Source organism: Panthera onca, chromosome B4 (assembly GCF_046562875.1).
Source record: "Panthera onca isolate mPanOnc1 chromosome B4, mPanOnc1 haplotype 2, whole genome shotgun sequence".
Classification (NCBI taxonomy): domain Eukaryota; kingdom Metazoa; phylum Chordata; class Mammalia; order Carnivora; family Felidae; genus Panthera; species Panthera onca.
Genome location: NC_138345.1, coordinates 104799943 through 104816675, shown reverse-complemented (window position 1 = coordinate 104816675; position 16733 = coordinate 104799943). Strand labels below are relative to the sequence as shown.

At 36.7% G+C, this 16733-nt stretch overlaps 1 protein-coding gene across 6 annotated transcripts in view; it reads right to left on the bottom strand.

Moving 5' to 3' along the window:
• METTL25 (methyltransferase like 25) overlaps window positions 1–16733 on the bottom strand; it is a 155033-nt gene that overhangs the window by 99059 nt on the left and 39241 nt on the right. For all 6 annotated transcript variants that reach the window (XM_078449645.2, XM_078449643.2, XM_078449644.2 and 3 more), the window contains exons 4-5: window positions 16027–16623; window positions 13209–13356 (exon numbers count right to left, since the gene is read on the bottom strand). In XM_078449645.2, the coding sequence (XP_078305771.1) occupies window positions 13209–13356; window positions 16027–16623 (745 nt within the window). The remainder of the gene's footprint in view (window positions 1–13208; window positions 13357–16026; window positions 16624–16733) is intronic.

The window sequence follows — 16733 nt, the reverse complement described above, 5'->3', positions numbered from 1 at the left end:
TCTTTAGTTTTAACCAGTATGGAATCAGATTTTTCTTAATTTTATTTCATGTTATTCTTTTATTGAGCACTTGCTACATATATTATGATGAATGTTAGGCATTAAAAGAAAAATTTCAGAGATAACCTTTTTGTTTTAAAGTTGCTCAAAGAAATAAATACTTACCTATCTTGAAAAGATTAAATCCAAACCATTATTTAATTATGATTAAATAATGGGGTAGGTGCCAAAGCGAAAGAGCACATGAAGAGATCATTGCCCTTCTCCTTTTACAGAGTTAGCGGTCTCATTTTACTCAACCCTCAAAATCAGTACACAACAGAGATAAGGCAGGAAAGAAAACAGGCAGAAAGAAGAAGGGGTGAGGGAAGAGAAGAAAAAAAATATTTTGCAGATGTAGTTAGTGAGTTATTCAACCATCATTCTTAACACCTGTCTACTTTGCCTGCCTCACCACAGAGCCTGAGAAAGTCAAATAGTCACTTTCCAGACTCCCCTGCAGCTGAAAGTTACCTTGTGAAACATATCTGCGCAAGAAGACATGAAAAAATTCTGAGAAATTTCCGGAAAAACATTTTTTTTTACCCTCCTTGACAAAATGGGAGAATACTTGAGGAGAAAGTCTCTAACTCATGCCCACTTCTCGTGAAGACATGATGCTTGCAACGGCAGCCCTGAGAGGGAAGTAGAGATGTGAACCCAGTGCCCTGATGTCATGGAGTCTGTGAACCAACCCCAGAACTGCTACTCCTTTTGTTTATGGGAGGAAATTAATGACTTCGTTGTTTATGCCACTGTTAGGTGAACTTGCCATTATTTACAGCCCAAAGTATTTACAACTCAGGTTCTGGCCTAGATTCTGGGTATGGTTAACCACTGTCGTCTTTCTTTCCAAGATGTGGTTCTTGAGAAGTCACATGCTTCCTACATTATAGGTAGAACTTATCTTGAAACTCTCTCAATCTCCTTTCTCTCAAGGCCCATGGGGACCAAACAAATAGAAAATGAATAGAAAAATAGAAAAAGCTAATTATGTGCTATGTGCTATAAAACCAAAAGCTAAGCAGGATATGGCTATTACAATCATGCCAACTTAATAAAATATTAATCCTAGTAAATAAAATATCTGATACTTACATAAAAAGAGAGTTTATAGAATGTGAGAGATACATTTATCTTATAGTGAGTACCTGTATTTATTGAAACTTAACACAAAATAGAGACATTTAAGGACAGTACTGCTCCTAAAAACAAAAGGTGAGTATGTCCACAAGTACTGGGTCACTCAGAGACCCCTCATCCTTACCATATTCCAGAGAAGCAAAATAGCACCGGGTCACTTTATTTGACTGTGAACAAGCTATAGGGTACAGAACTGAAGAGAGGGAAGCAGAAATTGGGAAACTGTCTTAACCTTGTGTGAGAGAGGATAGACTTACCAATCTCCAAACTATCTCAATCTCTGCCAAAGTCAATGTCCCTGCCCAGTTCCTAAACTTAAACTAACCAAGCTTTTCCATATTTAAGTATTGCTATTCTTAAAAAGTGGTGAGGACCAGTATTAGCCTTCAGTTCCATGCTTGGACTCTCCTCTATATCTAGGAAGAACCAGAATTTGTATATACCCTGAGCTTCCCCTATTTGCCTCATTTTATTCATACAGGATCTATATGTAAGCTTTTGTCTCAGGTTCTGGTTTCCATTCTAGTCCTCCAATAAGGACCAGAAATTACTCCAAAATTCTAACACATTAGGTTTTAGCCTCAATGCTTTTAAATTTAACAGAATCTTCCCAGAAGGCCAAATCCTATCTCTCTATCCCAATTTCTGACTGATGCTTTAAGAGCGTGACTCTAGAGCCAGACTGAGCTAAAATTTTAACTCCTTTACTTATTAAGTGTATGATCTTTGGCAGGTTACCTAACCTCTCTGTCATTCAGTACACTCAGCTGAAAATGGACATGATAATAACAGTATTATCTTTTAGGGGTGTTACAAAGAATAATGAAAATGGAAATGACAAGATTATTACCTCACAGGAGTGTTAGGAGGCATAAAGGAGTCAATAAAAGTTAAGTACCTAGAATAGTGCTTCACATACAGTAATTAAAAGATTAGCATTCATTCACCACCATGGGTAGTTTTACACCTGGTCAGAAACTACCACTACGTGTCCTCAACTTTCCAACAAGATCCTCTGAAAATAGATGCCAACTCATGTGTGACTGGAGTTTGCCTTTTGAATACCAGTGTAAGCAACTGGCTACCTTCTTTGGGGTGGGTACTTCTGGGTTAGTTCCCCTAGTCTTGGTTCCACAATTTCTGGTTTATTTTCCTTTCCCCACTGTTAGGGTCCCAGTAAATCTCATGGTTGAGAACTCTAGGTCTGACAAATTCTGCTTTTGGTCACATTACTGTTCTGCTCAAAAGTTTTCATTACCAAAATCCCAATACTCTTTAACATTTCAATATTTCATATCAATCAGATTACCACCTAGCTAGGGAATTCATTCATTTCCAATGAGTGATCTGCAGCACCTTAACTTAACCCACCTTGTTCACATGCTTGGAATGCTCCTCTCTCATTTTTGCCTATCTAAATCTTATGCTACAAAGCTCAACTCAAAAGTTACTACCTTCGTAAAGTTTTCCCTGATCACCTAACAGGAAATGATCTTTACATTCTAGCTGGAATGGTTCTTTTAACACTTATTATATTCTTTTTTCTTAGCTCTAAGAAATCAATTATAAATTGTATACCTTCATAATTAATTCATAAATCACATACGTTATTGTCTGTTGTTGCTACTATTGTTGGCTTGTGTACATTTATAGTACATAAATACAGTTACAGTCCAAAGGTACAAGTTTCACACAAAGGAGAAGCACTCATAGCAAGACCTGAGATTAGCCTGTACTAACCAGATAGGGTATCACAAAGGATATCAGAACATAGGTCCATAAATAAAACAGAAGTCTATTTCTCTCTTGTCCTAGTTCAGAGGAAGGCAGGCAGTATACAATGTGTTATCCAGAGACCCAGATGATAGGCTCTCTGCCATCCTCAAGATTAGGCTATCAGCTTTGATATCAAGGTTACTGTTATTACTTGGCTAATAGGAAGGGTGAAAAGAAATGGGGTGCAAGTAGCTTCCTTTCAAATAAGTTGCACACATTACTTTGACTCACATTCTGCTGGCTTGAACTCTGTCACATGGGAGATACTCTAACTGGGTGGCTGGGTGCCATTTGCTCTACTAAAACCAAGAAGAGTTACAATTATTAAAAAGAAGATGACAACAATGGATGTGATTACATTCTGTTTCATATACATACTATTACATTCCCCACTCTCCTTTATACTCTCCTCTTTCCTGTGCCTTATTCATGTGTTAACATTACACACAGGCACCTGTGCGTGCGCGCGCGCGCGCACACACACACACACACACACACACACACAGTGGCAGGGAATGCTAACTGCCCACCTAATACCCATTTTCTCCTTTGTCATTCACAGAGTCTTGATTTCATTTGGAGGTGCAATGTGCTAGAAGGTTATATTCCTAGCCTTTTAGAGGTAGTGTATGAGGAAAGGAAGTTCTATAAAGGATATTGCCACAGTTGGGAGAAACTCTTTCATCTTCATATTTGAACTGTAATGGCTGGAGCAGTAGCAACCATTACATAACCATAATTGAAAGGTAAAAAACTTTAGAGCGTTTGACCTCCACCTCCTTGAACCATACGAAACAATGTCAGCTACTACCTTACAGATTTTCTAGAAAGTAAGAGAAAAACAAATCCTATGGCATTATGCTACAATAGTTCCATTTCCATGTATTTAGATATCTATTTATAACACTTGCCCAAAGTATTGTCACTCATATAAAAAGCAATCTCAAAATATTAAATGTGTCCAAAACTTTGCCCTGAAACTTGGTCTATCCTTAGTGTTTTCTATCACGTAAGTCGTGCCATCATCTACACAGTGGCTGAAAACACACACCTGGCAATAATCCTTGACAATTCCTGCTCCTTTATCTCCCACTCTAAATAAACATAAATGTTTCTTTTTTTTTAATTCTTTTTTCAATGTTTATTTGTGTTTGAGAGACAGAGAGAGACAGTGTGAGCGGGTGAGGGGCAGAGAGAGAGGGAAACACAGAATCCGAAGCAGGCTCCAGGCTCCGAGCTGTCAGCACAGAGCCTGACTTGGGGCTCAAACTCATGAACCGTGGGACCATGACCTGAGTGAAGTCAGATGCTTAACCAACTGAGCCACCCAGGCACCCCAAACATAAATGTTTCCAAAGTTTTCCTAATTTACGCTATTCCTACTACTGCTGCCCTAACTTTAGTCCTCAGCTTTGTGGTCTCAACTTAGGAGACTGTGTCCTATGAGACTCCCTTCTGTGTGTGCCTAGGTGTAGGTTTCATTATTTGTAGCCTACACCTTTTAGGGCTATGAAACCAAAGCTCCAGTTTGCCCCGGTACACAAAATTCCCTTAGCGCCTTCAGTGCTACCATTATCTTTGTGGAACCCTACATTCTCTTATATCTTGACTGGATAAATACTATGTATCTTTCCAGTATTTCAATACTTTTAAGAAATGAAATTTAACTATATTCAGCATTTTTAGTTGAATAGGGGTGGGGGCATTCAGGTTATGTCCAGCCAGACATATTTTGTGATTTAGTTTGTTTATTAAGTTTTGATCTTATATTTGGTAGATTTTATCTATAGAAATTCCAAGGGCCTGAATTTGGGAAGTATTCCCTCACAAGGATTTGATTTTGCTTCTGTAGAGAGCCAACTGAAAACTGTTTTGTCTCATTCAGGTCATGGCTTAGTATGGACTTTTCAGGTTCAGCTCTCCCACCACGCAGGAGGCCCAACATCAGTCTCTAGATCCCACTGTGACAAGCAATTTCCTCAGGACAACACTGTCTGCTACCTTATGACTCCAGTTCCCTGCTCTGGTTTCAACTCCTCTTCCTCTTCTCTCCTTTTAACTGTTAGGTTTTGATTTTTCTTGATCCATAGAGATTTTCCTTATTTTTTGTTGACTCAGCAATGCTTAAAAAAATACATGTTCTAATTTTGTCAGGATCTAGCTGAACCTGTAGGAGGATTCCTCGGAAAATTCACACCCCCCACACTGCTAGAAGTCAAATACATGCTATTTTGAAAAAAGAAACCATGCTTTATTCCTCTACATTTGTCAAACTTCCAGTATTAAAAGACCACAGTAGACAAAAAATATTTGTATAATAAAATACATATCATAGGAGGCAGAAAATAATGTCAAGTCTTTACTGAAAAGACAGCAATTCTATGTATTCTTGCAATGATGGGATTACGTCACTCCTATCACTTTGACTAAGAAATTAGCCATACCTTTCTGTATGATACAATGCCTGTTTAATGCTGATATTAACCACCTAATACTATCATAGGAGTATACCATACACTAGATACCTGATAAATCTCTAAATATAAGATAAACTTATTTTCAAACAGTATGCTACAATTTTCAAATGATATGCTCAAGATCTTTGTTTTTTTCAACTTCCAGATGCCTTTCCCCATGAAGTACTTCTAAATGTAAAGCAATTACATCAAAAGTTAATCCTCAGAGACAGTGCAGATGACTATATAGGTATCTAGCTCCCTTAAAATTCCTACTGGTGACATAAATAGGGAAACTGTAATATGAGAGGTATTATGTGACTTTGAAAATTTTCCATTTGATACAGAAATGGCACAACCAGATTGAAAGACGCCACTAAAAGACTTTCTGCAGTCCTCCTGTGGTTGAAAACAAAACAAAAGTAAACGGAGGGGGATCTATGGGAGAATCACCTTAATACCCTGTAACACATTAATGCTGGGGGAGGGGGGGACATGAAGGCACTGACGGTAGGAGAAGACCTCCTGGCACTGGGCTCAGAGGCGGGCTGGGGAAAGACCCGAGCACACATCTGTGCCCTAACAAGAGGCGCTCCTAGGAGGCACTTCCTATGGAGGCCAGGTTAGAAGTGCTATAAAACCACCTGAGGTGACTCTCCAAGGTCCTAGATCTTTCTCCACTCCTCCTGTACTCCTAAGCCTCTGCAAGGGTCACATACATTTGGAGGAAAAGTGCCTCAGACTGGGCCCAAAGGACACAGAGCACTAACACCAATTCTTTTTCTTTTTTCACTAACACCAATTTCTGACAGAATACATGACAGACAGATATAAATACTTCTGTGAAGTTCAACAAACACATACAAATGACCAAGTCCAGAGGCAAAGAAAAAAAAAGTGATTTCCTTCTTTGTGCTCAGTTTTAAGGAAAACATAAAAACTTCCTAGGAAACCCCCTAGGAGATATGTTCCTCATGCTTCATTGGTAATATCCATTCCTAAATAAATAAAATTACCATAATTAATTGAGACTGAAAGTCCTCTATTTCTCTGGCGCCTGGCTGGCTGACTCAGAAAAGCACGTGACTTTTTATCTCAGGGTCATTAGTTCGAGCCCCATGTTGGGTATAGAAATTATTAAAAAAAAAAAAAAAAAGAAAGAAAGCCATCTATTTCTGAGGCGATAGAAGGGTACAATCTTCTTAAAGACTGATGCCTGAACAAAATTATAATTCAGTTAGCAAGGAAAAAGAAACATGTGGATCTAGATAGGTAACCAGTAGTGTTTCCTCTAGCACTTTTCTACCTTTACAGAAAAAACCGGAAGAATGTCTCCTCCGACTTCTGGGGGAAAAAATGATGTAAGTCTTTCAAGTTAATTATGACAGTAATAATCAATATGAAGACAAAATGCTGACACAATTCAAGCTTGGGAAAATATATACATTCTGTAAAGCACTGCAATAAAACTGTTTCTGGTATTTCTTGTTCTCCTAGGAACCACTGGCTCATAATGTATAAATATTTAAAAGCAGTCTTTAAAACATATGGTATAACTTCAGTATTCATAATGACTCAGAGAGCTCTGAGGTATTTTTGAAAACTGACATTCATGGCAGGCCACCTCCACGATCTACCACAGTACACTGGGTAAACATATCATGTACAACACATATTGTTTGCACAGTACGTATCATCATGAAAAATTGCAGTGCACATACCAGACTTTCTGACTATACTACGTTGGACTATTAATAACTCAAATTTACATCCCAAAGGGCAACACTGCCCAATTCAAACTGAAAACCAGCTGTGTAAACAAAGTGAGGGCGAGGGGCAGGTGTGTAAGATATGAAGGGAGAGACACATGACACACTTGACCATTCAGAGATATAACTCCATGGAACCTGAGTGCTAGATCTATGACAGAGAATATGCCAACTCTGTGGATGCAAACCTCATGTCCTGTAAGTTAGTTTTAATGTACTGATCGAACTGTACAGTGGTGGATTCCCATTTTAGTAAGGAATACAAGAATGATATAGCATATATTGTATATACAAAATAAGACTATATCCATATTCTATCTATCCAAATAGTTACTGCTATATAGTCCATAATAAACTGTTTGCTGTTGTCTGCCTTCACATACACACACAGGCGCACACACACACACACCTGCTCATCAACCAAGTTAAGCTATCAGAATTTTAGTAGTATTCATAATTATCTTGCATGTTCCTTTGCTTGTCCTATATTTTTCCCCTTGATTTTGTCTCGTTTCTAGCCCTTAAGTTTATTATGCATTTATTACATGGTATCCTGCCCTCTATATTTGGTTTCCCCAGGTTTTAGTCTAAGCTCTGTACTTCAAGGACCTTTTATGGGTTAATTATTCTAGCACTCTTCACCCTGGACTTTGATATGCCCTCCTGGGCCCTTTTGGGGTCAGCCTTTGGTTTGGATCTGCAAATCTGCATGTGAACAGAGTTTCTGTGTATGGGAGAGGTCAAAATAACTGTAAATAATCTTTCGTTTTAAAGTTTATTTATTTCTTTTAAGAGAGAGAGAGCGCAAGAGAGAGAGAGCATGCACACACACACACGCGTGTCCCAGGCAGGCTCCACACTGAGAGAATGTTATAGCAGAATAACATTTGGGGTCTGAACCCACGAACTGTGAGATCATGACTTGAGCCAAAGTCAGGTGCTTAACCAACTGAGCCATCCAGGCGCCCCTAAATAATCTTGAATAGATTTCCACAAATCATCTTTTAGAATTCTGTATGTCTCTTAACAGAACCATAATAAATATCTTGTTTTTCAAACATGCTGTTCATCAGAATTACTTATAGAGCTTCTTAAAAACATTTACATTCAAGTGCCATTCCTGGAGATTATAATTCAGCAAGTCAGAAGCAGGTCCCTGGCATCTATATACTGAAAGCATCATACTTGATCCAGCTGGGCAGCCAGAATTAACAAACACTATTATAAAACTTGCAGGAGACCGTTCATCTTTTCTTTCTTTCACTACAGCCAAGATAGGGCAAGAAAATGGAGACAAGGGTGTGGGAAAGAGAGAAGGAATAAGTTACCTTTGCCATCTGGCTTTTGAGATGAGAAAATGTGTCAGTCCAAAGCTCGGCAAAACTGCAACATAAATATGATTGGGTTGCCTTTGTTACTCCTCTGACTTATTTTTCTACATTTTTCTCCTATCTTTTGGCTTTCCACCGCTTTCCTTGACCTCCAAAACATTTGAAGGTACTCATGTTGTAATACATCTCCACCTGCTTCCTTCATATCACTCAGTCCTGTTGTTTTCTGCTTATCCTTCGCTTTCCTGACAAGTAAAACTCCCAACTTTGTTTGTTTCAGGTATGCATAAGAAATGCAAGCAGCACTAAAATACTATCAGCTTTTCCCGCTTAAGCCTAGTATTCTTTGCCTGATAATCTCAGCTAAAATAGTTTTGATAGGAAGGCCTTTCCCAGAACTGACTCTGCCTATAGGAGGGAAAATAAGTCTGTAGCTGCTGGACACAGCTGTAACAAACCTTCCCAACATTTTTTTCTTGTCTAAATCCTGGGGCCAAAAATGTCATATCAACTCAGTGAACAATGGCAACTTCCACTCTAGAGAAGGAAAGGACCCAAGAGCAATGCTTGAGATCTGTTAACTGAGAGACTTCCATTTCCAGAGTGTGAAATTTGTAGGTGTTTAATTTAATCTTCGCAGAAGATCCAAAGATTATTTTATGAATGGCTAAGTATTAAATAAATAAACTAAGAGAACCAGGGAGAGATTCTGGGGAAACGATTTGTGGGTAAACTGAAATGAGAAAACAGAGGTCTCATTCAGTCTAAAAACTACTTTTCTATCCACTGAAATGATCATTAGGATTACCATTATCACTGCCTCTGAGAAAGACACAAGGAAAAACAGGATGGGAGAAAAGACAAAGAGAAACAGTAGCTATGAAAGGCAAAGAGAATGAAACGATTTTGAACACTTACCACCCCATGCCTTTGTTTACTGCCTGCAATACCTTTTCCACTTCTTTGTCTGATTAACTCCTGCTGACCTTTTAAGACACAGTGGGTATTGCCACCCTGGGAACTCAACAGCAGCTCCCATCCCTCCCTCATAGACTGGGCTACATGTTATTCTGCTATAAGACACAGGTGTAATATTCTGTCTTATAGTACTTACTACATTCCTTTGAAACTAACGTTTGAGGATCAGAAAATAGAAACACTGGTGCCATATTTTGTGTTCTCCAAACTTTACACTGACCCGACCAACTGTTCATTAAATTTTGGTTTGCTGAAAGAAAAGTACCACTATTTTAAGAAAATATAACTATTTAAGACTGAATAAATAAAAAAAAATAGCATATGAAATACCTTGGAATCATTAAAAAGAATAAGGCAACATCCTATGTGCTGATATAGAAAGATCATCATAATATGTAAAGTGAAAAAAATAAGGTAATAAACTGTTTATCTTTTGGTTCCCTAAAACCTAAGAATATAGAGTGTGCACATATATGTATACATTTTCTTTCCTGGAAAAACACACAAGAAACCAAAAATATGGGTGGGGAAACTTTTATTTTCATTTTAAAAATCTTTCTATATTATTGGAACTTCGTATTCTAAATTCTAAATGATTTTTTACAAACTAAGTTACTAACAGGGACTATCTTGTTCCTAGGATTAAGGGCTATTTTTTTTTTTTTTAAATCCCTTGAGGGTGAAGATAATATCTCTTACATTTTAATATCATCACTGCTTAGCACAGTATGGAACATAGGGGGCATTTGATGAATGTTGAACTACACTGAACTCTGCCTGTCATCTATTTGAGTCTTTTACTTCTTTCCCAAAGTACTTTTATGAGCCCCTCCCTCATCTCTCTTCATTGTACATGAAGTGCCAAGTACCATGCCTTGAAGACAGTAGCTGGCCAAGAAACGTTTATTCAATCATATTATCTCCTACCAGTATGAAATACAGCCACAACTAAACTACAAATTTTGATTCAATTGTGGGTTAGTAAATAAACATCCTAAAGCAACAGAACCAGCTAAGGCGATCACTCCAGAGGGAGAATCAGGTGTGGAAAAATGGGTGTGACAGAGAATACAAAACAAAGCTGAAAAAGAGGATCTCGATGGTGGTGGGAAGTACTGAGATCAGGTCTGAGACCTGATTATACACAGCAATGGCTGCAAAGGTCCAGCAGGACCACAGACGGCAGTCCTAAGATGGCACTGCCTCAAGAGGAGAGAGGGGTCCTTAGGAAGGGGAAGGCATCTCTGAGGGCATGATGACCATAAAATGAAAGAAGCAAGAAGGCAGCTGAAATGAAAGACCTTTTTTTTTTTTTTTTTTCATTTATTTTTGAGAGACAGAGTGAGACAAAGTGGGAGTGGGGAAAGGGCAGAGAGAGAAGAAGGCACAGGATCGGAAGCAGGCAGCAGCTCTGAGCTGTCAGCACAGAGCCTGACGCGGGGCTTGAACTCACAAGCTGTGAGATCATGACCTGAGCTGAAGTCAGACGCTCAACCGACTGAGCCACCCAGGTGCCCCTGAAATGAAAGATCTTATGCTGCAGAACAGCATCTCTGAATTAAAGGACACATCGAGCATCCACACCTTCCTGCAAAAGGACCTGATTATTAAAGAAACTCCATTTCACTGTACCCTCAGAAGAGGAAGCTCTTGAACTAAGAATCAAACCTCCCCCCTACATAAAACCTTACACTATTGCTGATGCAGGAAAACATTACTCATTTAATATTTTAAAAGCTGTTAAGACTCTGATTGTATTAAAGGTAACATTCTTCATTTCTTTTAGGGAAGATGAATAAAAAGACTGTAAAATAATGTAAATATATGGGTATATAGTTTGGTATAAACACTTTTCTAGTTTTAGGTTCACTTCCCTCCCAATTTTTATGTTGAAAATTTTTGTACTCAGAGAAAAGTTGGAAATAATGGCATAACAAATATATATATATGCTCCATCTAAATCAAACTGTTGTTAACTTTTTGCCAATTTGCTTTCTCTCACTCTGTATATGTCTACGTATTTACAACCTTACTTGTGTGCACCTTTCCCAAAAGAGAGTTTTGAAAACACATAAAAGAATTCAAATTCTATTAACTTTTATTTCATAAAAATCTTGGTCAGTTTTAAGGATGACCTCTATGTCACCCAGTCAAATTTCAGTAGAATTATACAATCATAATTTTTTTACCTCTTGAACATGACTAAATGAAAAAAATCAAAACTTCATATTCACCTGGGTTTTAAAACTGAGAAAAGCATAAATCCCATCCATATGCACACATATTCTTGACCTAAAAATTCTTAGCAAGTGGGTGCTAGATGTTGATAAAGACTTCATTATACTAATAGAAAAGAGAGCTGCTAATGTTAATAGACTGAATAACCACCTAATCTGAACCAGAGGTTTTGAAACCATACCTTATGGAGAGATATAACGTATCAAGTGGATGAAACAGAGGAATTTCAGGAGGTGCTCTGGAAAGGCCAGGGGATGCAAGTCCTCCCACAATACTCTACCTTGCTCCTCAGGTACCTTCTCAGTCCAGACAGCAGTCTGAATATTGTTTTGATGCAATTGCACAGTTATGCAGACTTTTATTTTATTTTTGTTTACCTTTAATCATTTTTATTTTATTTATTTATTTTTTATATTAAATATATTGTCAAATTGGTTTCCATACAACACCCAGTGCTCATCCCAAAAGGTGCCCTCCTCAATACTCATCACCCCCTTTCCCCTGCCTCCCACCCCCCATCAACCCTCAGTTTGTTCTCAGTACTTAAGAGTCTCTTATGGTTTGCCTCCCTCCCTCTCTGTAACTCCCCCCCCCCCCCCCTTCCCTTCCTCCTGATCTTCTGTTAAGTTTCTCAGGATCCATATATGAGTGAAAAGATATGGTATCTGTCTTTCTCTGCCTGACTTATTTCACTTAGCATAATACCCTCCAGGTTCCATCCATGTTCCTGGAAAAGGCCACATTTCATTCTTTCTCAGTGCCAAGTAGTATTTCATTGTACATATATATAAACCACATCATCTTTCTCCATTCGTCATTTGATGGACATTTAGGCTCTTTCCATAATTTGGCTATTGTTGAAAGTGCGGCTATAAACATTGGGGTACATGTGCCCCTGTACATCAGCACTCCTGTATCCCTTGGGCAAATTTCTAGCAGTGCTACTGCTGGGTCATAGGGTAGTTCTATTTTTAATTTTTGGAGGAACTTCCACACTGTTTCCCAGAGCAGCAGTTATGCAGATTTTTAAAACCAGAGTATGTTGACTCTTCAAAATACAGTAAAGAACTTTCTTCAAAAAATTATCAATATTCTTTACAAAACAGAGGCTTTGGAAATGAAAGCAAACTTTGCCACTGTACATTCACCTCAAAATAACTCAGCTTTACTATTTAAGGAAATCTATATATTACAAGTATTTTTAAACAGAAGTTCTCTAAAATTTACCGCATAAAATTTTTAAATATTTACAGTTTTTAGCACTCATTAAGACCATTTTATGAACAAAAAAACCCTCTATAATATTACCTAAGGTGTTGGACATCAAATTTCTTTTGCGGTAACATTAAAATTGCAAGGAAATCAGATATGCTCAAATGTTAATTCAAATGTTACTGTCAACAATAATAAAAAGGAGAGATACAAAGTAGCCGTTATGTTCAAATAAAGAGAACTATGAGACATGGAAAACTTTGTACCTTCGTGCAGGTTTTCAAATTCTTCAGATAAGAGGTGATAGCAACAACCCACACTGCAAACTCCCTTGATTTCAGGCTGGGAAGTAAATATTCGCAGGGTATTTGGAGCAAGATCACCGCAAGTATGGAGGCCTACCATCAAACAATCCTTTAACAATGAGAAGAAAAAATACATTTGGGCATTAAGAGGAGGGCTAAAAAAACATTTCAGGTGAAGATTTTAAATGTTCGTTAGACTACATGGAGCTTTTAAAAATGATCAAATTCTACCTAGAAAGTATTCTATGTTTTTTTTTTCATTATGAATAATTATTTCCTTTATAGGCAAAGTGTGTAAGATCTTTCATCACAACTAACATACTTTTGAGTTGACTTTCTAGTGGTTTTGATTACTTATCTGTTTGAATTTTCTCTGATCTCTTTTACAACTACTGTTTGCTTAACTATTAGCCAAATTAAAGCCTGGCCAGTCAAATGTAGCATCCATTACTAGGACAAACTTGTGATTTGAGACCATTTATACCTTTTAGTCAGTTTTTTTATTCACTTCTGTACAAACTGCCTATCAAAACTTTCAAAACGTTGTCATTAAGAATAAGTGTGTTAAGTTGGCAATTCTACTCCAACACCAAAAAAGTATATTCATTGCATAAAATGTGGCAATATTAAACTCAATAGAAAATTTTTGTTTTTTTTTGTTTTTTTTTGTTTTTTTTTTTTTTTATAATGTTTTATTTTTTTTTCAACGTTTTTTATTTATTTTTGGGACAGAGAAAGACAGAGCATGAATGGGGGAGGGGCAGAGAGAGAGGGAGACACAGAATCGGAAACAGGCTCCAGGCTCCGAGCCATCAGCCCAGAGCCTGACGCGGGGCTCGAACTCACGGGCCGCGAGATCGTGACCTGGCTGAAGTCGGACGTTTAACCGACTGCGCCACCCAGGCGCCCCGAAAATTTTTGTTTTAAATTAATGTTATAACATGAATTTTATGTAACATTTCTCCTATGAAATGCTTCTTTTAATTGCCCAAAGCCTAATTTAAACGTACACACATACAGAATGGGAACAAACACATATATTCACAGAGCTTAATCATTATACCAAGTTTGTTCTAACTTCCTCATCTGTAAAATGAGTATAATAATAGTCCCTACCTCAGTGGATAAAACTTAAATAAGTTAATACTGGTAAAATGACATAGTACAATCTCTAGCACACAATAAAATTCAGTAAATGCTTTCTATTCTTATCATCATCATGATATATGTGTAAGAGAGGTATAAATCTCTCTCTTTAAAAACATTTTTTTTAATGTTTATTCATTTTTGAGAGAGAGAGATACAGCATGAGTGAAACAGAGAGAGAGGGAGACACAGAATCTGAAGCAGACTCTGGGCTCTGAGCTGTCAGCACAGAGCCCTACGTGGGGCTCAAACTCACAAATGGTGAGATCATGACATTAGCCGAAGTCTGACACTTAACTGACTGAGCCACCCAGGCGCCCCTAAATCTCTCTCTTTAAACTTAGCTTAGTTCTGCCTAAAGATAATACAAGAACATTTAACTTCATTCTTTACTATAGTCATCATATGATATTAGTTAATAATATTATCAAGTGGCAGACAAAAATATGCAATCACTATTTTATCCTAATGATAAAATATTTAAATATTATATATGTTGTTATAAAGAGGAGAGGGGAGGTATTAATTAATTTGGGTTATTATGTTAATTCACTGTAGGACTCAAGGAATATTCTCCCAGTACATCTTATATTAGACAGATTCTTGTAATAGTTTGCATATAGCTTTGATCATACACTTTCAACAAGATTTTGCAAAATATAAACATATGATAATAGGCACTAAAATTTATGTATTTTGAAGTTAGTTAAAGTAATTGGGATTGTTTATCCCTAAGAGAAAGTTAAGGTATAACTTAATTACTGATTTCATATGTAGGTAAAACAATTAATGAGAACTAACCAGTTTCCCTTATCTAGTGAAATACAAATGTTCAGAAAAAAAAATTCCTCATTCTAAAAGGACAAAACACTGGTTGACTACCAAACAAGGATTAAATAAAAATACTAGTCAGTTACCAAACAGGAATTGAAATTTACAAGGAACTCTACTATCTTTTGTTTATTCATTTCTTTAGGGAAGAATTTCTGAAAAATTTAGTAAGAATAGAGTATTACAACTTCAAAAGCTACATTGTTTTTTTAAGATAATGAGGCCAAATGATTTCTAGAATCTCCTCTACTTAACATGCAATACTGCCTTTGATTAAGATATTTTGTCTCTCAATTACATGATCTGAATTACTTATAGTTTAGAAAAAGTTCAATTCATTTAAAAAGTACTCAAGCTACTCTTGCTCAAGAAAATTGCATTATTTGGTTACCAAGGCTAATGTTAAACATAATATTGCCCTAGCTACCCTTTTACTGCAAATTTAAATTAAAATGTTAAGAGTTTTCTTGGACTGGAATTTTGAAAATCCCTACATTGAATAATAAAACTTATCTTGCTAGCTTTTGTGCTAGTACTTCTGTTTGATTTAGAAGGCTTGAAATGAGTGGAGGGCACTCTATTCTGGAAAACTGTTAATTGTCTGATTGTCAGATTTTATACTCTTGGCAGATTTTACAGCTATAGGAATCATGAAAAACTGCATATAATTTTATTTTCTTGGTCCTTTAGATTAATGTAATCAAATAAGATATGTAGGTTAAGTAAGCTACTATTAAAATTTAACTCTATGTCTTAAGAGTATTTTTGTAAATTAAATTAAGGAATTCAAAAGTGAAATCACCTCCAGGTCTTTAATAATATCATGCAGTTCTGAATCAGCAGTGATAAAAGATGTTAAAGGTGAGTATATATTTGATTCATTTGACTTTGATATCATTTTTCTTCTCTCTTTATTTGCTTCAGACATATTTCTCTTAGATGTTTGCAGTGAAGTAGGTTCTACAGCATTAATAGGCAAAAGGTCTATAAGAGAAAAGGCATTTTCAAAACACAAATTTTCTTCTCGATGTGAATACACATGTAGGTTTTCCATTTGTGTTCTAATGTTAGAAATTACAGAATCAGAAAAATCTGGCAAAAAATCCGAGGTAGACATCTTTCCTTGATTTGCAGGACTGTTGTTACATATTCCCTCAATATCTACTTTATATTTAATTTCATCTTGCACTTTCCTTTCTTTTGCCATTTTTAATGCCAGTCCATTGCCATCTAATTTTGACCGAGTATGATAGACTTTCCAATGTTTCTTCAATTTCCTGTTTCTCTCCTTAGCTCCATGAGTATTGGTATTTGAGGAATCAATTCCATAAACTTTTAAGCCATACTTCAAGGACAAAAAAGAGCTTAGGTAGCCTTTTCCAGAACCCAGGTCAATTACCTAAAGTAAGAAAAAAGAATGAATGAAAGGATTTTAGTCAGATAAGAATAGAAAACATTCTCAATATCTTTTTTAAAAACAAATAAAGAAATGGTTGTATAATTTATACA